General features: G+C 39.5%; 1 protein-coding gene across 8 annotated transcripts in view; it reads left to right on the forward strand.

The window, feature by feature from the left end:
* The window catches only part of UPF2 (UPF2 regulator of nonsense mediated mRNA decay), a 143,499-nt gene that overhangs the window by 72,321 nt on the left and 43,284 nt on the right, over positions 1–27,894 (forward strand). For all 8 annotated transcript variants that reach the window (XM_039519442.1, XM_039519441.1, XM_039519444.1 and 5 more), the window contains 8 exons: positions 1,833–2,018; positions 3,994–4,197; positions 4,780–5,055; positions 8,423–8,606; positions 18,494–18,633; positions 19,940–20,044; positions 21,696–21,794; positions 23,971–24,138. In XM_039519442.1, the coding sequence (XP_039375376.1) occupies positions 1,833–2,018; positions 3,994–4,197; positions 4,780–5,055; positions 8,423–8,606; positions 18,494–18,633; positions 19,940–20,044; positions 21,696–21,794; positions 23,971–24,138 (1,362 nt within the window). The remainder of the gene's footprint in view (positions 1–1,832; positions 2,019–3,993; positions 4,198–4,779; positions 5,056–8,422; positions 8,607–18,493; positions 18,634–19,939; positions 20,045–21,695; positions 21,795–23,970; positions 24,139–27,894) is intronic.

Below are 27,894 nucleotides of genomic sequence, written 5' to 3' on the forward strand. Positions count from 1 at the left end.
TTCAACCTCCTTCTAGACTTTTCTGATTAGCAGGGCAAGACTACAGTGAAATAATGTAAACCGTTCTTCGCTTTGATTAGACCACTTGGGCTTCACTAACAGCTTTTGCATGTGGGAATGAAAAAAGTACTGGAAACCTGAGTTTTGATGATAGCTAGATTTGATGCTCTAGGTTACTATGCATAGGCAAGCGAAGATTTGGATACATCCTTAAATGGTGTGATTGATTACTATTTGGTTTCTTAATACGTAATCATCCAAAGTTAGGTGATCCCTTTAGGCTCTGGGCCAGCTTCACAGTTGTTCAGACTATGTGGAGCCTGTGATAACCTTGGTGTGATTTATATAATTTTGTTTTAAATATTGTATGATAAAATTTCAATTAAATCTTAATATTTTTAATTGTGCAATATATCAGTTTAGAACTGCTTGTATTCTTGTGTGTTGATGTGTATATGTGTATAGCAGGTTTCAACCTCTGACGCCTGTTCCCATTTTTCCTGAAATAGTCATGTACTGTGGTATTCTGTTTGCGATCTATTATCTTATCATCCCAAAATCTAGCTGCCAACACTGAAGTATACAATGGGAAATATAAATACCAGAGGTTATACCACTGAAAGAAAGTAAATATTGAATCAAAGTGTAATTTTTTCTGATTCTCACCATGTTGTAAAAAGTGTGCAAGAAGTCTTTATTGATTGACTGTGCTAATTTAAATAATATTTCAACTCATTATTATTTTTTATTTCTATTTCTGTAGTATCTAGGGTCCTTAATCATAGATCAGGGCCCCATTGTGCTAATCACTGTACAAACACAGGATTTATGTTTGATAGCTGAAAAGCTTAAGTAGAATCATTATATGAATAAATAGGAGCATTATAGGTTTCACTAAGATAAAACTTAAATTTCTCTTAAGTCCTCTTCATATGATCCTTAGTGAAACATAGATGAAAATAAATGAGCTTTATGATGGTTATGTGGAACGAACTACTTAATTTCAAGCGTTCACCTGACTTTTTAAGATGGGTGCAAAAAAAAAAATTGTCATAGTCATTGAGTTTAAGAGACCACTGCTCATCTGGTCTGACCTCCAGTATATCATAGGCCACCGACATCACCCAGGACTTGCACACTAAACCCAGCAACGGAAATGATTCCAAAGTAAATGAGGCCCACAGGAAACTAGACTTACGTGCCAAAGGCAGAGACTAGAAGGGACTGAGGTTCACTAGTGCTTGAGGGCCCTCCAATGGCAGGGAAATGATTGAATTAGAAATACTCAGATAGTCCTGGCATGTGACTCATGCCCACACGCTACAGAGGAAGGTGAAAACCCCCCAAGGTCATTGCCAATCTGACCTAGGAACAAATTCCTTTTTAACCCCACGTATGGCGATCAGACCCTGAGAGTGTGAGCAAGAACCAGCCAGCCAAGCACCTGGGAGTGCGAGACTGCTCGGTGCCACCTCAGAGCTGTATCCCACCCAGCCCCATGTCCCATCTCCAGTTTTGGCCATCCCTGATGCTTCTGAGGAAGGAGATTTTAAAAACCTCCCAGAATACATTGCAGGGAAAATAATCTCTTCCTGACCTCTCCCAGTTGCCAGCGGAAACCCTGAAGCATGAGCTTTAGGAACATAAGACACAAACTGGAAATTAGCCCTAGGGCTGTTGAGCTCTGCTCCCCACCATCACAAGCAACATACTTGTAATTTATTTTTCTGCCTCCAGCCACCCATCAGTTACACTATGAAGACTTTTGCTGTGAGGGAAATTTAATAGCTTAATGAGAAACATTTTTCACGTACGTTTTTATTTGTTTCTAGGAACAAATGATGAGAAAGAAACAAGCAATGCATCTTGACGCACGGTATGTCACAATGGTGGAGAATGCGTACTACTACTGTAATCCCCCTCCAGCTGAAAAAACTGTGAGGAAGAAACGCCCACCTCTGCAGGAGTATATTCGTAAGCTTCTTTACAAGGATCTCTCCAAGGTCACCACTGAGAAGGTGAATCCATGTGAAATCTTGATGTGGTAGATGGCAGTACTTGTGACATGATACAACTCTTCCTCTTAAATTATTTATTACAAGAACAATAATTATAGGTACTCATTTAGAACCTGAGAGTGAAAGGATGAATCATTAGTTAACTAATGCTAGGAAAGAAGGCTTCTGCTTGACCCATGTAAATGATTGAGGTTGAAAAGATGGGAAGAGGTTTTGAATTATCCAGGTCTGACATATGTTTTGAAGGATCCAAGAAAGTTGGGACACAGAACATGTCTGAGGGCAGGGTTGAGATTAATGTTTAATACTCCCAGGAGAGGAGAAACTGCTTCTGCTATGCTTTGATCAGGATTATATTAGAGACGGGCACACTGTCTGAGTTATTAAAATCAGAGGCATGTGCATGCTAACAAGGCAAGATATTTTAAGGTGAGTCAATGGTGATGTCCAGATAGAGTTCCAGCCATGATTTTAGTCTTCCAGGAAGAAAAGAGGAGTAGGTCTGAGAATATACAAGTCCCAGAGAAGGACACTGTCATTTCTCATCAAGTCACACTGGGTGGTGAGGCTCTCAAACTCTAAAAGGACACCAGTCTTACTCTAAGACGTGTGCAGGGAGAGTCTACAGTATCTCTGGGGTATAACCTTGGATGTCTATTAGACCAGTGGTTCTCAACCTTTCCAGACTACTGTACCCCTTTCAGGAGTCTGATTTATCTTGCGTACCCCCAAATTTCACCTCACTTAAAATCTGCTTACAAAATCAGACCTAAAAAAGTGTGTCACAGCACACTATTACTGAACAATTGCTTACTTTCTCATTTTTATCATATTATAAAATTAGCTGGAAATATACATATTGAACTTCCATTTCAGTGTATAGTATATAGAGCCATATAAATAAGTCATTGTCTGTCTATGAAATTTTAGTTTGTATGGATTTTGCTGGTGCTTTTTATGTAGCCTGTTGTAAAACTAGGCAAGTATCTAAATGAGTTGATATACCCCCTGGAAGACGTCTGCGTACCTCCAGGGGTATATGTAACCCTGGTTGAGAAATACTGTTACACATCCAGTGCTGAGTGAATATGGTACCAAAGCATCTGGGAGAGGTGTTTTCATCCTGCACAGTGTTTGCATTAGGTCAGACCAAATGTATTCCATACCTTTTTATAAGTGGTCTGGTTTGTTTCCTTTTATGCTTTTAATAGTACTAGGCAAAATAAATAACACATGTAAATAAATTAAGGATCAGATCCTTCGCTGGTGTAAATTGGTGGAGCTTCTTTAGCAGCAATGGAACTCCACCAGTTTATGCCAGTTGAGAATCTAGCCCTAAAAGTTCATGGTATATTAGACTCCTTGTTTTTATTCTGTAGTCTTCACTTTACACATTAAAACAATTTCTATGTGTAGCTTAGATGTTAAGGTTCATGTTTGGTTTCAGATAAGCTTTACTTAAGTTGTGACTCTGTTTACTTTGTTCAAGAGAAGTGTTTTAATCTTAGTATTTTTTTCAGCGCTGTTCCAATATTATAGTTCTGCTCTTCCGAGTCCCATTACAAGTATCAGCTAATTTCCGTGGATATTAGGAAAAAGAGGATAAAGTGCCAGCTTCACTGATGAAGTGGTGCTTCCTGCTATCCAAGCCTTTCAGAAGAGGATGGTCTTGGGGTTTGTAGTGAGTTAGTTGTTCTAGATCTTTCTACTCCCAGTAACATGATTTCTTACTGGCTTCCTGAACGATCGAGAGCACCTCAATAAATGACAAGCTGAAGAGGACCACCAGTCTTCTCATGGAGTAGGGTTTAGATTAGGTACCCATAGCTTGGGATATATATCCATTAGATTTACTTCATTTGTATTTAGGGGTGGCATTTGTAATGACTACAAGATATAATAGGTTCCATTTACACATAAATCCACCCAACTTTGCCTACTGAATTGTTGATTGTGTTTTACAAATCTTGTTTAGGTCCTGAGACAGATGCGCAAATTGCCCTGGCAGGATCCTGAAGTGAAAGACTATGTTATATGTTGTATGATCAACATCTGGAATGTGAAATACAATAGTATTCACTGTGTAGCTAACCTCTTAGCAGGGTTGGTGCTTTACCAAGAGGATGTTGGAATTCATGTTGTGGATGGAGTGCTAGAGGATATTCGCCTAGGCATGGAGGTAAAATATATTATAAGTTCATTCACTTGTTTATCAGAAAAATTAAAATAAAACCTTTCTAAATAAAATTTAAAAATAGAAATAGAGATTATGGAAAATGTTTTTCATTGATTATTTTTGTACCTACCTGCCAGCTGCTTTCTTTAAGGTCAATCATAAAGTCAGAATAAAAATGAGAGAGGGTTATTGGGGTAGTTACTTCATCCTCTTGCTATACTGAGATTGTTCCCTATGCACTATTTATAATGCTTTTCTAGTCTAGCATTCAAATGTCTGAAGCCATGGATTTTCATATGATTTTCTTTGGAAGTCCATAGTATGATAGAGCTCACAGTTATCGAAAGCTTTTTCTAGATTTAAAAAAAAAGCTAAATTCCAGAAACATTCTTTTAAATAATACAGGACTGGGCTTCATTCATATCAAGGAGTGACAATATTATTTAAAGCAAAACCATACTTTTTTAGTTTACATTTCTGTAATGGACACTGTAAGGCTCCTTATAGTAATTTATATTGTGTCCACATGTATAAAAGTAAATGTGTGTCTTGCAGTAAACTAGTAAATGTTGGGTTTTGTTTAAGGTTAACCAGCCAAAGTTTAATCAGCGACGGATCAGCAGTGCCAAGTTCTTGGGAGAACTTTACAATTACCGAATGGTAGAGTCAGCTGTAATATTTCGAACTCTATATTCATTTACATCATTTGGTGTGAACCCTGATGGTACTGCTAGTCCACTGGACCCTCCAGAACATCTTTTCCGAATTAGACTCGTCTGCACCATCCTTGATACCTGTGGGCAATATTTTGACAGAGGTTCCAGCAAACGGAAGCTTGATTGCTTCCTTGTGTACTTTCAGGTATTAATAAACTTAACTTTGTGTTTAAAATTAACTTTGTGTGGTGGGTGTATCTTCGCATGGTGCTAAAGATTTATCTATATAATATCTAAAAAACCTGTACACTTAGGTTTTTATCATTTGGGCTCCAATTCAGCAAAACAATTAAATGTGTTTAAATGTAAACACATGGGCGGCCCTGTAGATTTCCCTGGGACTATTCACATGCTTAAATTGAGCACATGCTTAAATACTCTGCTGAATTGAGGCCTGACTGTGAACTCTACAAGGTCAGTAATGATTTTTTAAATCCATTCTGATGCTCATAGTTTTAATGAGAGAGATTTTTGAAATGGCATTAAAATGTCAAATGTAATTGGATGATGTCATGGTAACTCCATGGAATATTCTGAAGCATTCATGGACTTTAGAGTGCTTGTGTTAATCTCTTATTAGAAGGATAAAAGAAAAACGGAATTTAAAAGATAACTGCAGTGGAGGAGTATTGGCATTAGGGCTGGCAAGTGATTAAAAAAATTAATAATAATCTACATTTTCAAATATATAAAAAAAAAAAAAAAAAAAAAAACAGGAGTACTTGTGGCACCTTAAAGACTAACAAATTTATTTAAGCATGAGCTTTCGTGAGCTAAAGCTCACTTCTTCGGATATATTGATTTCAGTTAAAACACAGAATACAAAATGTACAATGCTTACTTTATATTTATTTTTATTACAAGTATTTGCACTGTAAAAATACAAAAGAAATAGTATTTTTCAATTCACCTAATACAAGTACACCTCTACCTCGATATAATGCAATCCGATATAACACGAATTCGGATATAACGCAGTAAAGCAGTGTTCCGGGGCGGGGAGGCCAGAGCTGCGCGCTCCGGTGGATCAAAGCAAGTTCGATATAACGTGGTTTCATCTATAACGTGGTAAAAAATTTTTGGCTTCCAAGGACAGCGTAGGTAGAGGTGTATTGGAGTGCAATCTCTTTACCATGAAAGTTGAACTTACAAATGTAGAATTATGTACAAAAAAACCTGCATTCAAAAATAAAACACTATAAAATTTTAGAGCCTGCAAGTCCACTCAGTCCTACTTCTTGTTCAGCCAATCGTTTGGACAAACAAGTTTGTTTACATTTGCAGGAGATAATGCTGCCCACTTCTTATTTATAATGTCACCAGAAAATGAGAACAGGCATTCTCATGGCACTGTTGTAGCCGGTGTCACAAGATAGTTACATGCCAGAGGTGCTAAAGATTCATATGTACCTTCATGCTTCAACCACCATTCCAGGGGACATGCGTCCATGCTGATGACGGGTTCTGCTTGATAACAATCCAAAGCAGTGTGGACTGACACATGTTCATTTTCATCATCTGAGTCCCATGCCACCAGCAGAAGGTTGATTTTCTTTTTTTTGGTGGTTCAGGTTCTGTGGTTTTCGCATCAGAGTGTTGCTCTTTTAAGACATATGAAAGCATGCTCCACACCTCCTCCTTCTCAGATTTTGGAAGGCACTTCAGATTCTTAAACCTTGGGTCAAGTGCTGTAGCTATCTTCAGAAATCTCACATTGGTACCTTCTTTGCGTTTTGTCAAATCTGTAGCGAATGTTCTTAAAATGAGCAACATGCTGGGTTGTCTGAGACTGCTATAACATGAAATATATGGCAGAATGCAGGTAAAGTAGAGCAGGGGACTCCCCAAGTAATTGAGTCACAAATTTAATTAACGCATTATTTTTTTAACGAGCGTCATCAGCATGGAAGCATGTCCTCCAGAAAGGTGGCCGAAGCATGAAGTGGCATACGAATGTTTAGCATATCTGGCGTGTAAATACCTTCCAATGCCGACTACAAAAATACCATGCAAATGCCTGTTCTCACTTTCTGGTGATATTGTAAATAAAAAGAGGGTAGCATTATCTCCTGTAAATGTAAACAAACTTGTTTGTCTTAGTGATTGCCTGAACAAGAAGTAGGACTGAGTGGAATTGTAGGCTCTGAAGTTTTACATTGTTTTATTTTTGAGTACAGTTATGTAATAAAAAATACTATATTTGTAAGTTGCATTTCCATGACAGAGATTGTACCACAGTACTTGTATGAGGTGAATTGAAAAATATTATTTCTTTTGTTTGTCATTTTTACAGTGCAAATATTTGTAATAAAAATAATATATACTTTGATTTCAATTACAACACAGAATATAATATATATGAAAATGTAGAAAAACATCCAAAATATTTAATAAATTTCAGTTGGTATTCTGTTTAACAGTGCAATTAAAATTGTAATTTTTTTGAGTTTCTCACGTGAGTTAACTGCAATAAATTGACAACCCTAATTGGCATATACACTGGACCCTTGATAGAACGCAAGATTTGGGATCCATGTGCTGTACCACATTAAAATGAATTGCAATTAAAGTAATTAAATTTGGGATCCATGGCCACGACCACGTTTTATGTGAATTCGCGCTATCTAGATGCGCATTCTAGTGAGAGTCCCGTGTATATTAATTCAGTTCCTTTGTTGTCAAACTAAAGAAGTGATTATTTAAAATACTGTGGGGTTCGATGTTTCTATCTCAGTAAATACATATCAAATTTGATCAGTCTAAAAATTAAAAAGATGTTTTTTCCTAATTGCTGTTAGTCCTGAAAATCTCAAATTCAGACTGAGTTCTTTCTGGCTTGAACATCACCACCATTAATAAAGGTTCTGCTGATCATACTTTGCCTTCAGATGCACCTGCACAACCTCATTGTTCTATCATCCTGCCCTTAAATAGACTTGTATAAATAAGGGTAGAATTTACTTTGCATCTTACAGATGAATGTAGTACTGGTTTGCTATAAAGATGTCCATATTATGATGATTCTTTTGATAGAATATCACCCACTGATACCCAAAGTTTTAACGTTCTCATGTTTGTGAAAACGGTGTTGCCTTTTAAAAATGAACATGATTTGTATGGCTGCATTTGTACAAGAATTAAAGAGGGGTTTTGAAATGCATGAAGGGCAGGTAGGTGCCCATCTCCCATTTAAAGAATCTGCCCTGAAAAAGAGTATTTACATTCTGTACCTATTTTTTACGATATTGTCAGTTGCCATAGATTTATTTAGTTATGTAATTAAAATCTGGATTGTCACTTTAAAATTCCGTATGGATTTTTTTATTTTAGGGATTTTCTTTGAATTGTTTCAAACTGTTTTAGCAGGATACATGACTTTAGTATCTTTTTCGTGATTCGTATGCTGCTACATTTTCTTTAATGTTTTGGTAATGTCTTTTTTCTTGGTAAAATAGCTTCAGTCAACATGAAGTACAGTACGTATATAACATGAGGATTTTTTTTTATTTCAGAGGTATGTTTGGTGGAAAAAGAATTTGGAAGTTTGGACAAAAGACCATCCATTTCCTATTGACATTGACTATATGATAAGTGATACGCTAGAACTGTTGAGACCAAAGATAAAACTCTGCAATTCTCTCGAAGAATCTGTCAGGCAGGTACAAGACTTGGAACGAGAATTCTTAATAAAACTAGGTAAGAAATAATACATCATCAGAGTTCATGTCTTTTTACACTGTCATTATTATTACTACTACTACTATCACTACAAAAACTAATTATTCCTCTGCTGTTACTCTCACCTTCTTGTCAACTGCTTGAAATGGGCCACCTTGATTACATTGAACTCATTAGCACTACACAAGTGATTTTCCTCTCTTCTTGTCAACTGTTGAGAATAGCCCACTTGCACCTTAATTGAATTGGCTCGTTAGCACTGACCCCCGACTTGGTAAGGCAGCTCCCATCTTTTCATGTGCTGTGGATTTATACCTACCTCTGTATTTTCCACTGCGCATCTGATGAAGCGGGTTTTAGCCCACGAAAGCTTATGCCCAAATTTGTTAGTCTCTAAGGTGCCACAAGGACTCCTCATTGTTTTTGCTGATACAGACTAACAGCTACCACTCTGAAAACTATCCCTCAGGTGTTTTTTAACCTTTTTCTGCATTTCCTGACCTGTTCTGAATCTGGGTAACACATTAATTTGCTGTATCTAAAGAAACACTAGACACAAAGGTGACTGTTTTTTATTTATGATGACTGGTATAAAAGGAAGAGGAAATCCACCAACTCTAACTTTGTCAGTACACAAGAGCTTTTGGCTGCTTTGATACAGTATTTAGTGCATCCAGCAGGCCTGGTGGCTGTGTAGCTCATCACACACAAGCATATCCATTGGTTCTATTACCTGGACTCCTTTAAGGTATATGGGACCATTACAGTTAAACACTGGACTTGTAGAACAAGTAGGGTGGCCCAGTGCCCGGTTTTTGACTGGAAAGTCCGGTCGAAAAGGGGACCTGACAATGTCCGGTTACTAAGAGCAGGGGAGACGCCAGATAATCACCCGCTCCAACCCCCTACTCAGCCGGGGCCACCTCCTACCTTCATTGGGTCCCAGCTCTGCAGGAAAATCCCTCCTGAACCGGGAGGTGGGGATGTGAGGGGAAGAGCAGCGAGTGAGGCAGGGGAGTGGGAAAGAGGAGTGGACGGGGATGGGGCCTATGGGGAAGAGGCAGGGCAGGGGCGGGACCTCGGGGGAAGAGGCAGGACAGGGGAGATTCCGGCGCTCTTGTTGGAGTGTCCAGTTTTTAAATACACCTCTACCCTGATATAACGCTGTCCTCAGGAACCAAAAAAATCATACCGTGTTATAGGTGAAACCATGTTATATCGAACTCGCTTTGATCTGCCGGAGCGCGCAGCCCGGCTCCCCCGGAGCACTGCTTTATCGCGTTATATGCGAATTCATGTTATATTGGGTCACGTTATATCAGGGTAGAGGTGTATTACCAAGTTGGCAAACCTAAGAACAAGGCATTCAAATAAGCATGTAGTGTAATATCGAGTCATTGAAATGAACAGTTGTGCCCACTAATGTGGTCTAGTGTATATTATGTGAAACTGGGGGTCATTTGAGTTCTGTTCCTTAGTCTTGACATGTGACCTCAGACAACTCCCTTGACCCTTTCATCCAGTTTTTCTTTTGCATTACCTGCCTCATAGCAGTTGAAGCTTAAATTGATTGAAAACCATCTTGATAGTCTTCAAGGAAAGACACTGCAGAAATGCAGAGTGTTAGTGTATTTGTTGTTTGTATATCCATAGGCACACTCAAGAATGCATATAGATGGGCAGCTGGGCTCCAGTGGACTGAGCATAGGGATGGGTGTCAAGATCTGTGTAACATCCCTGACTTTGCTACACCACCTTCGGCATTTCACAAAATCTCTCTGACCCTCATTAACACCATTCCATAAAATGGAGATAAAATTATTTACTAAACCACCTATTGGAAGAGCTTTGAAATATACAGTTCTTTTCGAAGTGTGGTGTTAGCCTGTCTCCAGTGAATACTTAAAGAGATGAGAAAAATGGTGCTTTGGGCATCTTTTTCAGCACTCTAGGAAGGGTAAACTTGACCATGTAGTATCTTTCTCTTTAAGGCTAGGCCTATAAAATGTCATGAGTGTTCCAGTGTTTGCTATGTAGAGAGATTAACAATGTCTTTAACAATGATGTATTACAGAAATAAAGTAGAAGAAATACTATTGCTTGAACTTTTGGAATATTTAGCAAGTAGCAAGCAGATCTGGAGACAAACAAAGTCATTCTTTAAGAGACTTTAATGAGTCGAGGAGACTTCAGGAAGTGGTTGACAGAATGGGTTTCTGGAAGAAATTCCTTCCCTTCAGGATGCATAAAAGTCACCAAGGAACTGCTATTGGTGGTCTGCATAAGAGGAAGAAATGACAGTTGTGTCATGTGGAGTTACAGTATTCTTTATTCACTGGGTTGAAAAGGTTCAGTATAATCCTGTATTTTCCAAGACACATGTTGGCTTACTCTTATGTTAGGCATGGCAATAGCAATTTCTCTCGAACTGGAATAGTCTGGAACTACAATAAAACAAGGGAACCTGTTTGCTATTCTGTTTACTGACCTCAGCTCTATTTCTAGAAAGCTGACTGTCAAACATTTTGAATCTTTTATATTTTCCTTGGAATGCTCATAAATAGGCTCACAGTTTTCAGTGGAGGAAATTACTCGATGAGAATGTGACTCCCTTACTTATGCTAAATATAAACACTACTTCTGTTCTCTTTATGCTTCTATTAAACTGGATTCATAGACTGCTTTCTTTAAAGAGCATATGGAAACTAGTGTTGCATTTGTGAGTTACTAAAAGGTAAACCTGTTCTTATTCCAACTACAGTGGTGTACATTTATGAAACACTCCAAAGTTATCTGTGTTGAAATTAGTTAGCATAAGGAGCAAACACCAGGCCATGGGGACCCCACAGCTCAATTGAGCAAACACTCCCTAACGTTTATATCTAGAAACACTAGGGCAGTGATGCATTTAAAAAAAAAAATCTTTATGCAGTGCCATTGGCTGTTAATGTATTCAGTCATTGAACTGATTTATTTGATAATTTTGAATTTCTAATTGGAAGCCCTCTTTTACTAGAGGCTGTTTTGTAAGTGGAAAAAATCCACAAGTGTTAATTTATAGGCAAGTACTTGATCCACGCTACTTGTAGTTAAATCAGTTCTCAAAGTAAGCTCTTAATTTAAGGGTCAATATATGGAGAAATTATGCATTGATTTTTATTTTTAAGAGGAATTTGCATTTTGTTCACTGTGCTATTCATTTAATTAAAATTCTTCAAATATAATTCAGTATTAATATTAGACTTTGACTTCCTTATATATGTTATGATGATCAGAAAGAGAAAAACAATTTTGGAATGGAAACCATTTTAGGTGGAATTTTTTTCCCTTCCTCATGGCATGATCTAAACTACTGCTTTTATAATCTCTAACTCCCCCCAAAAGGCAAATTATGACTAATTATATGCATTTTAATATATTCCTTTCAAAGATGCCCAGCAGTTTCTGCTGTAAGTCAAAGTAATTTCCACCCTCTGAACCATTTTCTGTAGATCAGTTGCATCCAGTACAGTAGTGGGATCTCCTTATTCCTGGAGCATGAGTGAGACAGTTTTGGGAGAATGGCATTCCATTGTGTTCATTGTGGCACCAGACAGGCAGATCACCGTTATTTTTAAAGGTGCTATTTAATGAGCAACTACTGAGTTTCCAATATCTTTTTCTCCTAGTTAAACACACATATGGTAGAATAGTCGCTAATCCTTTGCTGTTATGACTATACATAGAATAGGGTCCAGAAGATTCTTACTTGTCTTTTTCTGTTCAGATCTTTGAAAGCTATTATGATAGGCGCAAATGTTTTCATTGGAAAAGATTTTGTTTGAATAGTTTTAATGAGGGATCTGACCAAACTCCAAATCATAATCTATTCCTACATGATTTTAGTAATTTTGTTAGATAGTATTTCTATGGATTTATTTCTGAGATTCGGTAAACATTCCAGATAATTAAAATGGGTATATGACAAAATTTATACTATTTACTTGACGTTGTTCTAGCCTGTGTTAATATTTAGTACTTTCGCACATATGCCTATCTATCTCTACATATGTGGCATAAATAAGAATAAGACATTCTGAAGAACTTTACAAATTATTTACATGCTCATACAAGAGGAGCCAATACACGGTTGGAAATGAAGGTGTAACAATTTGATGCAGCAGCTTGACATGTAGTGAAGAAGAATATAGTGTCCAGTTGAAATTACTGTGTAGGAAAGACACTCTGCTTGCCTAAGGAAATTTAATCAAGACTAAAAGGTTAATAGTCCTACTCCAGCAAAAATGGCTTGTGATTTGTAGTGATCACAAGTGGCTAGGACTATTATTATATTTCTTGTTCGTGTGATAGCAAGTCGAGCAAGTATAGTGCTCCTCTAACATTTTTGCTTGGCATTTAATCAGTATGATACAGGGAAGATTGCTGCTAACTGCTCTCACCATTATTAACAGTTTTGTTTTGTTTTTTTATGTGGTGGAGATGCTAGTTAAAAATTTCACTAGTCTGATGGCTTGGCTGCTCTCTAAATAGGCTGGCGTGGAAGCAAAAACTAGTAGTACTCTTTACTCTCATCACCCTTTCTCCCATTCTAGTCACATTCCCTTTACCTCTGCAAATACCTTCGTTAGGCTTTGTATTCCCTACACAGTTCCCTTCTCTCTGATGATTACTTTTCTGGTGCTTGCTCCTCAGTAACAACTCTTGCTCTCCTTGATTTTTAACTCATCCAGTGTAAGTGGATGTTGGGGGGTAAAACTGGAACAGCTTTAAATATATTTCTTTTCGTTAAACTTCAGGTGCTGTTTAAAAGTGTTACAGTTCTTGATAGTAATCTGTTCATGGAAACCCAAGTTTGCATACTTGCTCCTTCAGCCAGTACAGTAACTCCTCGCTTAACATTGTAGTTATGTTCCCGAAAAAAGTGACTTCAAGCAAAACGAAGTTAAGCAAATCCAGTTTCCCCATAAGAATTAATGTACACAGCAATGATGATTGTGAAGCTTGGTTGAGGTGGTGGAGTCAGGGGGTGGGATATTTCCCAGGCAATGCCTTATTGCTAAATGATGAATTAGTAGTCTGAGCCCTCAAGGGTTAACACATTGTTAATTTAGCCTCACGCTCTACAAGGCAGCACAAATGGAGGGGAGGGAGACAGCATGGAAGACAGAGACACACACCCTGTAGAGTAACTCCTCACTTAAAGTCATCCAGGTTAACGTTGTTTCGTTGTTACGTTGTTGATCAGTTAGGGAACATGCTTGTTTAAAGTTGTGCAATGGTCCCTTATAACATTGTTTGGCAGCCGCCTGCTTTGTCCACTGCTTGCAGGAAGAACAGCCCATTGCAGCTAGCTGGTGGGGGCTTGGAACCAGGTTGGACCGGCAGCCCCACTATCAGCTCCCCGCTCCCCTAAATTCCCTGTGCAGCAGGCTACCAATTGCCAGCAGTTCAGCTGTCCCTCCCCCCACTGCCATGTGCTGCTCCTGCCCGCTGCCTTGAAGCTGCTCCTGGGAGCCTCCTGCTTGCAATGCAGGGGAGGGGGAAGAGGAGGGTTAATGTCAGGGTGTCCCCCTCCCCCTCTACTCCTGCCCCCCCCTTGCCCCTTCTCCATATAGATCAGGGTGGGGACAGGACAGGGCTCAGAACAGAGAGAGCTTGCTGGCTGCAGCTACTGTCTCAACTTCCTGATTTTTTTTAAAGGCAATGTACTTAGAGTGGGGTCAGCATACTTAAAGGGGCAATGCGTATTTCTCCCCCCCCCCCCTCCGGGTGTATGTCTGTCTGCCATGCTGTCTCCCCTCCCTCCATTCATGCTGCCTTGTAGAGTGTGAGGCTACATTAACAACAATGTGCTAATCCTTGAGGGCTCAGCCGAATGCTAGTTCATCATTTAGCAGTAAGGCATTCCCTGGGAAATATCCCATCCAGTTCCACCCTCTAACTTCACCACCTCAACCAAACTTTACAATCATCATTGCTGTGTACAATATTAAATTGTTTAAAACTGTGTGAGTGTGTGAGTGTGAGAGAGAGAGAGAGAGAGAGGTTCCAGGGAAATATTTCTAACACCCCCCTTTTACATCCATTCTTACAGGGAAATTGGATTCGCTTAACATCGGTTCACTTAAAGTCACATTTTTCAGGAATATAACCACAACGTTAAGCGAGGAGTTAGTGTGTGTATGTGAGAGAGATGCGTGTTTCCCCTTTAAGTACGCTGACCCCACTTCAAGTACATTGCCTTTTAAGTAGATCAGCAAGTTGAGACAACAGCTTCTGCAAGTAAGCTCCCTCTGTCCTGAGCCCCTTCATGTCCTCTTCCCCCCCCCCCACATGGAGATGGGGTAAGCGGGGGGCAGGAACATGGGGGAGGGAGACACCCTGCCATTAGCCCCCCTCTTCCCGCCCCTGCACAGCAAGCAGGAGACTCCCAGGAGCAGCACATGGCAGTGGGGGGTAGGGACAGCTGAACTGCCGGCAGTTGGTAGCCTGCTGGGTGACTGCTACACAGGGAACTTATGGGAACGGGGAGCTGATAGTGGGGCTGCTGGTCCACCCTGTTTCCAAGCCCCCACCAGCTAGCTCCAATGGGCTGCTCTTTCTGCAAGCAGTGGACAAAGCAGGCAGCTGCCAAACAAGGTTATAAGGGAGCATTGCACAACTTTAAACGAGCATGTTCTCTAATTGATCAGCAATGAACAACGTTAACCAGGACGACTTTAAGTGAGGCGTTACTGTATGGGTTTGAAGTGCAGATGAAAGACAATACTCTTGTCTCCTCTTTAGGAATACCTTTGTGATTCAGCATCAGTCCATTTGCTTGTCTGTGGAGCATCATTGGTTCTGAGAGGAGTTGGGGGTGGGGCAGGACTAGCTCAGTGGTTTGAACATTGGCCTGCTAAACCCAGGGTTGTGAGCTCAATCCTTGAGGTGGCCATTTAGGGATCTGGGGCAAAAAATGGGGATTGGTCCTGCTTTGAGCAGGGGGTTGGACAAGATGACCTCCTGAGGTCCCTTCTAGCCCTGATATTCTGTGATCATTAGGGAGGAAAATTGATAGCTTGGAGCCTCTGAAAGTGGAGGGGAAGGGCGTAGAACTTGAGTCAAACTCCACTAAATATAAAACAATATCCTACCATTAATAGTATTACCAAGATTTGGCTAATTTAAATGTCTTATTAAGGACTTAGGTCCAGATTTTTCTAAAGTGACATGATATTGGGTGCCCTGTCCGAGACCCCTTAAAAGGCCCTGGCTGATTGTGGGTGCTCAGCACTTTCTGAAACTCAGGTCCTTTTAAAGTCTCCAATTGGGTACCAAAAAAAAAAAACTATGGGGTTCCCAAAATCACTATTCATTTAGAAAATCTTAATAGATAAGAATTGTATACATCAGCATGGCCAAGTTTGATCTAAGTACCTCACATGGCCCCCATTAAGGCTCTATCTGAGCACCTCGTCTAAGAATGTTTTGTTTTTTAAATCAAGGGAGTACTGGATCCTCTTGTATGAAATATTGCATTGTTTAATATAAGCATTTGAGTAAAAGATGTGCTGTGAAGCCTCAGTATTTTGTTGTTATGCTTCTGGTATAGATTTATATTATTAAACTGGAGTGTCTATAAAATTGCAAAAGTTACTGCATGACCTGTTTTAGGACACTTAAAATAAATTTCAGAGGGGTAGCCAAGTTAGTCTGGATCTGTAAAAGCAGCAGAGAGTCCTGTGACACCTTGTAGACTAACAGACGTATTGGAGCATGAGCTTTCGTGGGTGAATTCCCACTTCATCGGATGCATGTCTGTTATCAGTGAAGTGTCTAACAGCCAACCAGCAAATTAATATTATACAATAAACTAGAGAAGGTTAAAATTTGTCTACTTTGAGTCATGGAACTGAAACCAGGAAAAGGCACTGCACTTGTTTTCTAGCGATCTATAGATTTGAAGGCTACACAGACCATCATATTTTCAAAATGCTTCCTTGTCGCTTTTCTTGACTTATAGCGCAAATCATGGATAGTGATCAAAGAAGCAATGTGAATAAGATTTCTGCAGTGGATTCATGGACATAGCCAATACAGTTGTGTTTGGGGTAGTCTGTACTGAGCTGATCATTGTTGGTCTGTGTTGAAGCCCCAATTTAATGCACTTATGATGGCCCATAGAACCAAAAATCTCTCTTGCTACAAAAATTTGTCCTCAGCTCAGGTTTCCACAGTTATGAAAATGAACTCCAGACTTGCTTGAGTAGATTCAAGTATTGCTTGCTGCAATAAGAAACAAAACTAGCTACTCAAAGTTCTAGGAGAATGGAAATTAGTTCTTTCTTAGCGCTCCAGAAATAACTAACCTAACTGTAGATCCTAAGTGTATGGGTCATATAGCTTAAACTATGAATAAGGTACTGTGTACTGACTACACCAGTTTTGAAGGGTATCTTCAAAAAATCATTGGCTGAAATCTTCTGTGTTGGGCAAGACTAGCATCAATATCATTCTCCGCTAGCTCAAACCACAATCCCCGTGAGTATAAAGTGGCTTTGTGGATTAATGAAAAAATTTAAAGAATGTATGAAAGAGTACTTGTGCTAGAAGCTTGTCCATTTTTGTAGTGGATGGCTTAGCTTTAGCAAGAGTTTTTTCCAAAAATAAAAACAAATAACCTTGTTTTTCCATATTTCAGAGCCATATTAAATTCTCATATGTCTTTTTTATGAATAATTTAACTATTTCTAGACTAAATTGTAAGCTGAAATACACCAACTGCATTTTCTGTTCTGATAATGTATAATGGGGTCCAATTCCATAAAGGAGAATTGAAATTATATCTCAGAATATTTAGTGAAGTAATAGCAGGGTCTGGGATAATCCAAAATTATCCAAACCAAAATTAAAATACACTTGTAATTATTTAAAGGAGACAATATAGCTAAGAGAACAGGCCACGTTGAAGGATAAGAGCATTAGTGAGTTGGTTGTCTAGTCAAAATAACACAAAACAAAAACCAGAAGACAAAGTAGACTTAACAGGGATGGAGACAATGAGTCTGTCAATGGAGAAGATGGTAAGACGAGCTGGGACCCTTTGAAGGATCCCTCTCTACAGTGGGATAGGGACATTAGGTGACTGCTTTGTGAGGGGTGCAGGATTTGCACATACATACTCAAATGCAGGATCTCAGGGCCTTAGAAGGGAAACAAAAATCAGTTTGTTTTACAAGAATCTATTGTACACAGGCAAATGTTTTTTCCAGAATTATGCACTGTACTGTGAGAGTTTCATTTTATAATAAATCACAGTAACAGCAAATTTTTTTACTGTGCTTTTGTATGATGTAATGATGAGCTCAGAATTGAGAGTTCCTAACACAGGTTATAGGAATTTTCACTACATGCTCTGAAGTGTTTCTTAAACAGTCTGTACAGTTCTTGATAAATCTCCAAGAATACTGAAAGTCACATTGCAGAGATCCAATAACTTCTAGCATCTGGCATTTTATGTGCAACATCTAAGATGTTTGTGTCATTTTAATGTAGCCTTCAAAATGTAGTGCAGGGGAGTTGAAGAAATTTCAAAGATATTTTGAGATGTAACACTTGGTTACTTGATTAGTGTTCTGTGGAAATTCCTAAATGTTCCCAGTAAAAATCCTTTCTTGAGTTGTTTTGAAACCATTTTCTCTTATGATTTTGATCAGAAAGAAATACCTTATGCAATTATAAATACACATATCATTCAAGACTTAATCGCTAGTACTGCATAATACTTTAGTCAGCATTTTCTAGGAGTGGGTTTCTCAAACTACCATACATCAATACAGTATTTTTATGTGATGCCACAGCAAAACATTGCTTCCTGTCTAACACATTCTATTCCTAATCCCTTCCTATTTTTCATTTCTCAGGCCTCGTGAATGACAAAGATTCAAAAGATTCTCTGACGGAAGGAGAGAATCTGGAAGAAGAGGAAGAGGAGGAGGAAGGTGGAGCAGAGACAGAAGAACAGTCTGGAAATGAAAGTGAAGTAAATGAGCCAGAGGAGGAGGTGATCACATTCATTTACCTTATTTTGCACTGTCCTTACATAGAAGGAAATAATACTTAGCACGTCACAAATCATAAAGGCCTAAACCCTGTGGTGGGCCTGCACAAAGCCTCAAAGTCAGTGAATTCAGCATGGCTGTGCTGTGCACAGGGCCCTAGTTGCAGAGAGAATGTTTAGGTGAGACGCTAAACCCTATGTGCTGTGGAGTCACCAGTTCTGCTTGTGCTTCATGGAGGGAAGGATTCTACCTCCTAGCTGCTATGGAAAGTCCCTGTACAAAAATCCATTTGCTCAGGTTATGCAAAAAGGGCCCTTAATGCCTGGCCCTTAGTAATCTCTCTCCACACCCCTGGGAAGGTAGGCAATAATATCCCCATTTTACATATGTGGAAAAGTGAATACAGAGCATTCAAGAGACTTGCCCAAAGAAATAGTGGCAGAGGGAGGGTTGGAACTCAATGCTGTCCCCAGTCCACAACCCTGTCCTCAGCCCAACATAGTATGCTACCTCTCTCTGTAAATATAAAGCTATTTTTGTGCCATCTCCTATACCAGTTATTGGAGCAGATGCATTAACTATCATATAAAGGACCAAAACTAAAGGAAACGAGGCACCTTGTGCTGTTCATCATTTTTCCTGTGTAATAGGGATAATAAGGAGCATTTGGATCATGTCAGGCTTCATTACTACTTCAGACTGCTTCAGTAATCTTTTGAATCAAATTCATATAACCAATAAAAAAAAGCAAGTGTGCAATACGCTAATATATGTGATCTTGAAAATTCTAACTTCTGTGTCTTATTGTAGCTCAAAAGTTAGTCTCTCTCACCAAGTTTCTCTCTCTTTTTGGTCCAATAAAAAATATTACCTCACCCACCTTGTCTGTCTAATATCCTGGGACCAGCACAGCTTCAACAACACTGCATAAAACAGCTTGTCAGTTTAATCTTTGATAAAAAATTAGTCTGCTTTCAGATCAGTTTCAGTGGGGAAAATATAACTTGTTCAATGAAGAACAAGTTTTGGAAACGAGATGAGGACCCGTGCATAGCGCAGATCAAGGGTTAGTGTGACAGTAAGATGAATATTCAAAAACTGATCAGTAAAAGTTGCTAAATGGCATGGCATTATCATTGAAAGCAGACTACATTGCATGTTGTGATCAAAGATCAATCAATCGGTTATACAGCATTTCATGGCAGTGAGGAGGGCTGTAAACAGTGAATGCACTTAATGTTTCTCTCATTAAATTATGTTAAAATGTAGCATGTCATTAAAATTTGAACTTTAAATATACTATTTCAGGAGTGCTCAGACAACGACGATGAGGAGGGTGAGGAAGAAGAAGAAGAAAATACTGATTACCTCACAGACTCCAATAAGGAGAATGAAACTGATGAAGAGAACACAGTACGTGCCACTGCTTTTGAATAATGAGACTGGTTTTACATGCTCAGTTTTCTTGACTGAATATTTTTAGCAGATAATGCTCATTAGAGATTAGGGGACATACACTAAAAATATTCACAAATGTTCTTTCAAACAAAAACCAAGTTCACTTTGACATTTGCAACCCCTTAATGTTTGATTTTCACAGGAATTCGTACAAACGCTTTTGCTTACAAGACTCTTTTAGGAAAGTGAAAGTGTCACAAGTAGTCATGTAAATGTTCATTCACATTGGAAGAGATTGCATAGCCATTGTGAAAACACTGAGTGGACTGCTTAAAACAAAAAGTGGGGGGGAGTTTTGATATGCTATTGAGGTAACGAATATTTCCAGCAAATTGACATGGTAAAGTAGGTTCTCCTTTGAGTCACAGAATTGTAATAAGGAAGCAGGACAAACAAACAAAAAGCAGCAGTGAAGAAATGATGGGGGTGTGTTGTTACCTCACCATCAAAAGCAACCACATCAAACCCAGTCATCCAGCTGGGTGCCTGGGAGTGTGGTCTAATAGTAAGATAGTGAACGATCACCCCAAATGTTACCACAGATGTGCTGTGGTAACATCTGAGAAAGTAGCATATTGAGGTATTTGCTGTGTTATGTTCTGATTACCTCCATTCAGATCAAAAAGACCCACCAAATGACAGTCACTTGGATCATGGAAACAAGCAGCACCATTGCCAGGGGCGGAAATAGGTGTGATGGAGAATGAGGGCCTATATATACAGCCTTTGATGCCACTGTCTCTTGGGTGATGGCATTTGCTTAGTACTACTCAGCTGTTCTGACATTAATGAAATGGAGCCTTTATCCCAGAGAGGGCACCCAAGGAGGTCAATCAGCTGTTGGAGAATGGAAAGGAGGATGTTATGCAAGAGATTCAGGAGAGACTGCTGAGGTTGTTGGTCTTGAAACATTCTGCTGCTGCCTCACTGGATGGTGGTGCAGAGGCAGAACCAATTGGCCCCCGACTGAGCTGAGTGTCTTGTTTAATATTGTTAGGTCTACAGTTTTGTTCCACTTAAAAAGAATAAAAATTATCATAGACTAAAATGTGTTCTCAAGAACCATATGCCAAACAACAACAAACCCTCTCTGTAGATAACTAACTAGGGTCTCATTGCATCAGTGTGCCCTTACATCAGCTGTCCCATGAATGGATGATGATTACTATTTATAGTAGCACCTGCTATATATGTGTGCTTTACAAATATTTAAGGGCAGTCCCCTCTGAATAAGCATTCCTCAATCTTAGAAATACAACCAAATCAATCAGTTGCAGATGGGGAGAGAATATTATTTTGTATATATTGTAGGCATGATGTCTAAAATAAATACAAATCAATGTGACAACTATATTGCAACGTATTGCAAATCATCACAGTTTTAGGCAGTGATCAATGTTAGTAAACATTAGAGCAGTAAACACCAAAATTCCTAAACTGGGCAAATCCATTTTAACATTTTTTTTTTCCTTCAACAGTTTTTTTAAACTAAACCCATGACAAATTTTGTCAGAGATACAAGCAGAGTAATTTTCTTAATTCAGATCCATCCTGAATTTCACTATTGCTGAAATTAATGTAACAGAATATTTGTCTTCTATACCAGGAAGTAATGATTAAAGGAGGAGGACTTAAACATGTTCCTTGTGTAGAGGATGAGGACTTCATTCAGGCATTGGATAAAATGATGCTGGAGAATCTTCAGGTATTAGTCGTTATTGTCTTGGATTAAATAAGCACCTTTACTGCATAGTTGATTCTGAAATAAGTGGTTAACGTGGAGCTGCTTGCACCATGGGATGTGGGGCTTTTTTCATACTCTGTTTTTGGCTACCTTGTTCCAGTGCTAGGCTTTCTTAATTCTGCACAACTGCTATGAGGCCTTTTTGAGATACCAGGCCTTCTGCCCACCTTCCTGGGTAGGGCCTTTTTGAGGTGGGAAGAACAGTCATGAAAATCAGTCTTGGATGCTGAGGTGGTTTGGCTCAATCCTGTGCTTTCACAAAAGCCTCCCTTTCCCCCCTTAATCTTTAGTCCCTCTCCTGTCATTACAAATGTCCTGCAGCTCTGAATGCTAAATGGAGCTCTATTAATCCTGTGCTTTATTGACGAGCAGGTGTGCTTTTGAGATGCACCCATCCTGCCAGCTCAGGAAGGGGGAGAGAATCCAAGATTCAGTCTTGGGTCTGCTGTTTGATAATATCCTGATTATTAATTGTGAAGTTTAGATAAAAAGGCAATATTAAATTGCTTCTGCTCTTCCAGTAATACTGCCAGACACCACATAGATGAATTGGCCTTTGGATGGTGTCATCCTAATTGACTGAAAAGATACACAAAGAAATTCTCATGTCTTCTTGATGAGCCTACTGATGTTGCTGGAGTGGCGGAAGTTATAGTTTTTACTTGTTTCTTTGAATGCTAGTGATATTTTGGGGAGGTATATTATTATACAGACTAATTCAAACATGCGGCTAGGGAGTAAGTTTTCACTCTTGTAAAATCCAGTGGGACATAATTAATTCTTTGCTGATGGTGCATCTTCTAAAACAGGCATCGTAAGTGGCCTTTTAACAAGAGTCAGATCTGTTCACCCACTTTAATAAAGTAGACTCAATACAAAAAATGTTTCCTGAACTTAATGCGACCTTGTCAAATGCTGTAAAACTGCTAAATTATATTATTTCTATCGTCAGAACACTCAATTCCAGATACTTTCAGTATGGCTTGTGACTGGAGATGTGTTCTAAGTGCAAATAGATCCTTTTTCTTACTTATGTAAAATTCATATCAAGAGGAAAAGTTTTGAGCTGGTTATTTTTTAAAGCTCAGAAATGAGATATTTGTATTTCTGGAAGGTGACTATGCAGAAAATGTTTCCAGTCCAGCATTGGCTGTTTTATGTGGCATACCTAATTGATGTGTTTGATCAATTAAATATGTTGAATCTGTTAGTAGAGGGATGCAATACAAACATTTTAAAAATTACAGATAAGGCAATGGCCATTTTGAGAAAACAGAGGCTGGCCAGGGGGACAGAATAGAAAATAATGCCTCATTTGAATTTCTTAGTGACTTCTGTGGAAAGATGGAAATTTCTGAGGACACTGTGGAAGGAGCAGTTAGTGATCATATAGGAACTCTATAAAATGAGCTCAAGTACTGTTTCAAGAATCAGTGATTAAGAAATGGAAGTAGTATGGCTGGAGGAGAATTGCTTTTAATAAAGCAGCTGTAAATTGTTTTCTTCTGCCCAATAAATATATGGAGATGCTAATTGATTCTTTCAACTGACTGCTCAATAAAGATAAAGCCTATGACACAGACACTCTACCATTTTTGGCTTTATGCATCATGTGATTATCCATACATAGGATGTTAAGCATTATAAATGTTGCTGCCATTTGAATTTACATAGCATATCAATGGCTAAAATAAAAACAAAACAGATGACATCTGGAGAATAATTTGCTACTCTGTGGCAAGCACTGTATCAATAATAGAGTAAATGGAATATTACAAAAAATCTGAATCCAGAATTACTGATCTTAATATTATATCCAATTTTAGTTGAATTGTTTCTTTAATTTTAAAAATCATTCACGGATCCCTTTAAAATTGAGTATATTTTCTCATTGTCGTTTTCTAAAATAGCATTCTGCAATGTTCTCAATTCTGCGTAATGAATATAAGAGGGTAAGAAATGTAGGAACTCAGAAGGAAACAAAATACATTTTAATGAGACTGTACACATGTATATAGCTCTGTTATTTTAGAAGGTAATTGACATTTTTTATGAAAAATGAATTGTGAAAACAACAAAGCTTTCATATTTTCAGCATTTGATTGCCTAGAGCATTTTGCATCCCCTTTCTCTTTAGCAACGGAGTGGAGAATCTGTGAAAGTACATCAGCTGGATGTTGCTATTCCTCTGCATCTCAAGAGTCAACTAAAGAAGGGTCCACCCTTGGGTGGTGGGGAAGGAGAATCAGAGTCGGGAGACACAATGCCATTTGTCATGTTAACTCGAAAAGGCAACAAACAACAGGTAAGGGGTTATCTGGATGTAAGTAAACATTTTCCTTTGTCACAACACAGAGTGTGGTTTCTTCATCTTTATTTCTTAGAATGGGATGCAGTCCTCTATTGTGTTGATGGGAACTCCCTGGAATTCTAAATTCTTACTAGGAGTCATGTAGAAGACTACTTTATACCATTATTTGTTTTTTATATTAAGTTCTTTAATGAGACCAAAGAGAGATGCTGAGCAATGTTTGTTATGTATACAAAGTACAGGAGCAGTTTAACTGGCAGCTGGGAATTTGAATCCATGCCGTTATAAGATGCCACTGGCACTTGAAAAGCCAGCATGATTAACATCAGGAGTAATATACTCGAGGGAGTGTCACAGATCTAGTCGAGCTCCCACTCTTGCACACTCACCAGACTGCTGATGAGATCCATCTCATTAAGGCCCCAGGTGCTTTAAGCCTCCAGAATCTAAACGTAAGTCAAGGCACTGCCCCGGCTTGGCATTTCTGAGCATGCTTTCAGGGTGTAAATCCTCTGTCTAGCACCCCCTTCTGAGAGCCTAGACACTGCAGTTAAACTGCCTAATCACTGGGGACCAGTGCTGACCTTTTAAGCTTCCCAGGAGCTTAAACATGTCCTCTCCCAGAATTCCAGCCATGTGGGCACTTTTACCATTTTCTTCTTCAGGGCCATGTTGATAGTATAAGCCAAAAGACATGGCACAAGATTCTAAGACACCATTACTCTTTTTTTAATAGTACAAGAAACACAAATGTAGACAAAATAATAAACACACCTATGTGCACTTCTTTGAATAATATCACTATGGCTTCTTCACTTGTGGTGCGCATGCATCCTATGCACCTTCAATCAGAGATTTTCTTCAGCAGTAGGTATGCACCCTAGGTATCCTCATGCCCCATACCAAGGATGTATAGGGCTATGGCAGACAAACCACACTCCATTTCTTCTCAACTTCCTTGGCATAAAGTGGAGTATCTAGTGGTGCCCACTTGTGCAGCCACTTACCTCACTTGCTCTTGGTAGGCAGTTTACCTATATTAGTTTAGGTTTTTATAGGTTTTATATTTTAGTTTTATTGGGTTTTTTCCTATAAACTTAGGCTTTTAGCCTCTCCCCTTCCCCACACTCCCTTCAGGTGAGAACCCACCTTCTCTGAAGGAGCTTTCTTTTCCTTTTCCTTTGGGAATACCTAAGGAATTCAAACATTGCCTCACTTGCCGGGAGTCTTTCCCAGTCAGTGATGGCCTCTCGCACTGTATCCACTGTTTAGGGAGTACTCAAATGCAATCGAAGTGTAAGGTTTGCTCAGGTTTCAAGAGATGTTTCAGGAAAGACAAGGAGATAGTTTTTGTCTCCTCATGATGGAATGCTCTCTCCATCCTACATCATAATAGCGATCCTCTATCCCCTGACCCTCCGACAGCAGTTTTGAAGTGACCACGGTCCCCCACCAACCTCTGCACCTTTATTACCTTCCAGACCTGTGGGGGAGAGAGATGCAGTGCTAACAGTGTGAAGTCTCCAGCCAAAAGGCTATCTAAATCTCCTCAAAAAGAACCTGGCCCTAAGAGACCTGCTGTACCAAAAACCTCCAAATGAAGGTTCCAAGTGGTCTCAGTACCAGAGGTCCCTCTACTCTGAAATTCTCAAGTACCTCTAAAACCCACAGTACCCATCACCTGGTACCAAAACATACCTTGATATAACTGAAGCATGATTGAGGTGTCTGAGACTCTGAAAATTCTGCGCTGAGGAAGATGGTACAATCTGAGACCTGTTACCAGATTTGCCCATTACTTTGGGGTACGCTCATTTATTAGGGTTACTCTTTTGGGGGGGTTCTGTAATTCTATTAATGTACTGCTTTTGTCACTTGTGTTTTCATATGGAGGTCCACTTCTCCCTTCTGCAAGTCCCCTTCCAATGGAGCTATCCTGCAGAACCTGGGTTCCCCAGGACTGGGTTCCTCCAGAACCAGAGACACTCACACTCTAAGTACTTTCACACTGACCCCTTAGATGTCCCTGGACTCAGGGGGCTGGGTCTCACAGCACTTTCAAGCTGCCACCCTTATATGCAACAGGTACCGCATTGGAATAGAGTAAACCTGAGCAGGCTGGGTCGAACAGCACTTTCAGGCTGCCACCCTTATATGCCCCCGGACTCAGTAGACTGGGTCAAACAGCACTTCCAAGCTGTCACCCTCATATGTCCCAGATTCAGCACGTCCCTATCCCCACTTTCACGTTACAATTGTACTGGTAGTAACCCACTTGATGAGCAAACCCCACAGTATTTTTGGGCGCTACAGAGATCTTTAGCTTAGGTAAGAGAAGTGTTGCAGAGTAAATGGGGAAGCTAAAAACACAAAAGAGTAAAGTTGAGAGAGAGAGAAGCAACTAGCTTAACCATAAGTTAGTTATTGAATAATAGTGATAACTACACAAGGAGAGCCTAAATCAACATAAGTTACATTATTAAAGGTTACAAAAGTCATATATAGAAAACAAGTCAAGGTTAGAAAGTTATACCTGAGTTAGAAAAGAAAACAAAGAAAGAGAGAGAGCTGGTGTCTCACCCATTCTCTGAAGCTTGAATTGTTCGGGGTTCCCAAGTGATGGTGGTAGCTCGGGGTCGTGAGTGCTGGAGACAGGCAGAGCCCCCAGCACGATCAGTCAGGAGAAGATGAAATCCCAGTGGAACTGATGCAGAGTTTGGATCCATGCATCAGAACAGTTACTGGAGTGTGGGTAGGGTTTTTTTGTAGGGAAACAGTGGTTCAAGGGAGAACACTAGATTTGTTTATGGGTAAACTGATGACTCAAGGATTTTCTTTAGGCTAGACAATAGGGGCTGGTCACTCCTAGCTATGCGTGGTGTTTCTTCCAAGGAGCTCACAATGCAATTAGGCTACTTCAGTATTTTGGATATCAATCAAAGATTCATTATCAGACCAATTCATTATTGGTCTGATAACTGCTGAGCTGGGTGTGTGCAGGTGTAGGTTCGTTAACATCTGGAGCAGAGATTCCTCATGATGCACTGCTTCCCTGCTTTTCTGGTCCCAGAGTTCAGTGTGGTTCTTGCCTTGGAATCTTGGAAGATATTTGTGGGCACTAAAGGAATCCCTCACCTGGTGACCCATGATGCCTGTACCATCCGCTACCCAGATCCCCTCATCAAGGTGAATGACACTATCCAGATTGACCTTGAGACTGGCAAGATCACAGACTTCATCAAGTTTGACACAGGTAACCTGTGTATGGTGACTGATGGTGCTAACTTGGGCCGTATTGGTGTGATCACTAACTGGGAGAGACACCCAGGCTCGTTCGATGTGGTGCACGTGAAGGATGCCAATGGCAACAGCTTTGCCACCAGGCTCTCTAACATTTTTGTTATTGGCAAAGGTAACAAGCCATGGATCTCCCTGCCCCGTGGAAAGGGAATCCGTCTGACCATTGCTGAAGAGAGAGAGACAAGAGACTGGCAGCCAAACAGAACAGCAGTTAAACCCTCAAAAGTGGACAAACAGCAGGCCATTTCCTTTGTCAAATAAAAAAAAATCTCTGTTCTCCATTCTGTATGATAATGGAGATGCCTCCCTGTCCCATCTTTGAAGCAGATGAGGCTAGTGGTGTTGCCTTAATTCTGTCACCCTTGTCAGGAGGGGGTTTAGGTGCGTCTCCCACCACCGTTCAATGCTCTCTGCAAGTCTTTTCTCTGATCGGTTTTGGTTCAAGCAGAG

The sequence above is a fragment of the Mauremys reevesii genome, linkage group 1 (genome assembly GCF_016161935.1).
Source record: "Mauremys reevesii isolate NIE-2019 linkage group 1, ASM1616193v1, whole genome shotgun sequence".
NCBI lineage: Eukaryota > Metazoa > Chordata > Testudines > Geoemydidae > Mauremys > Mauremys reevesii.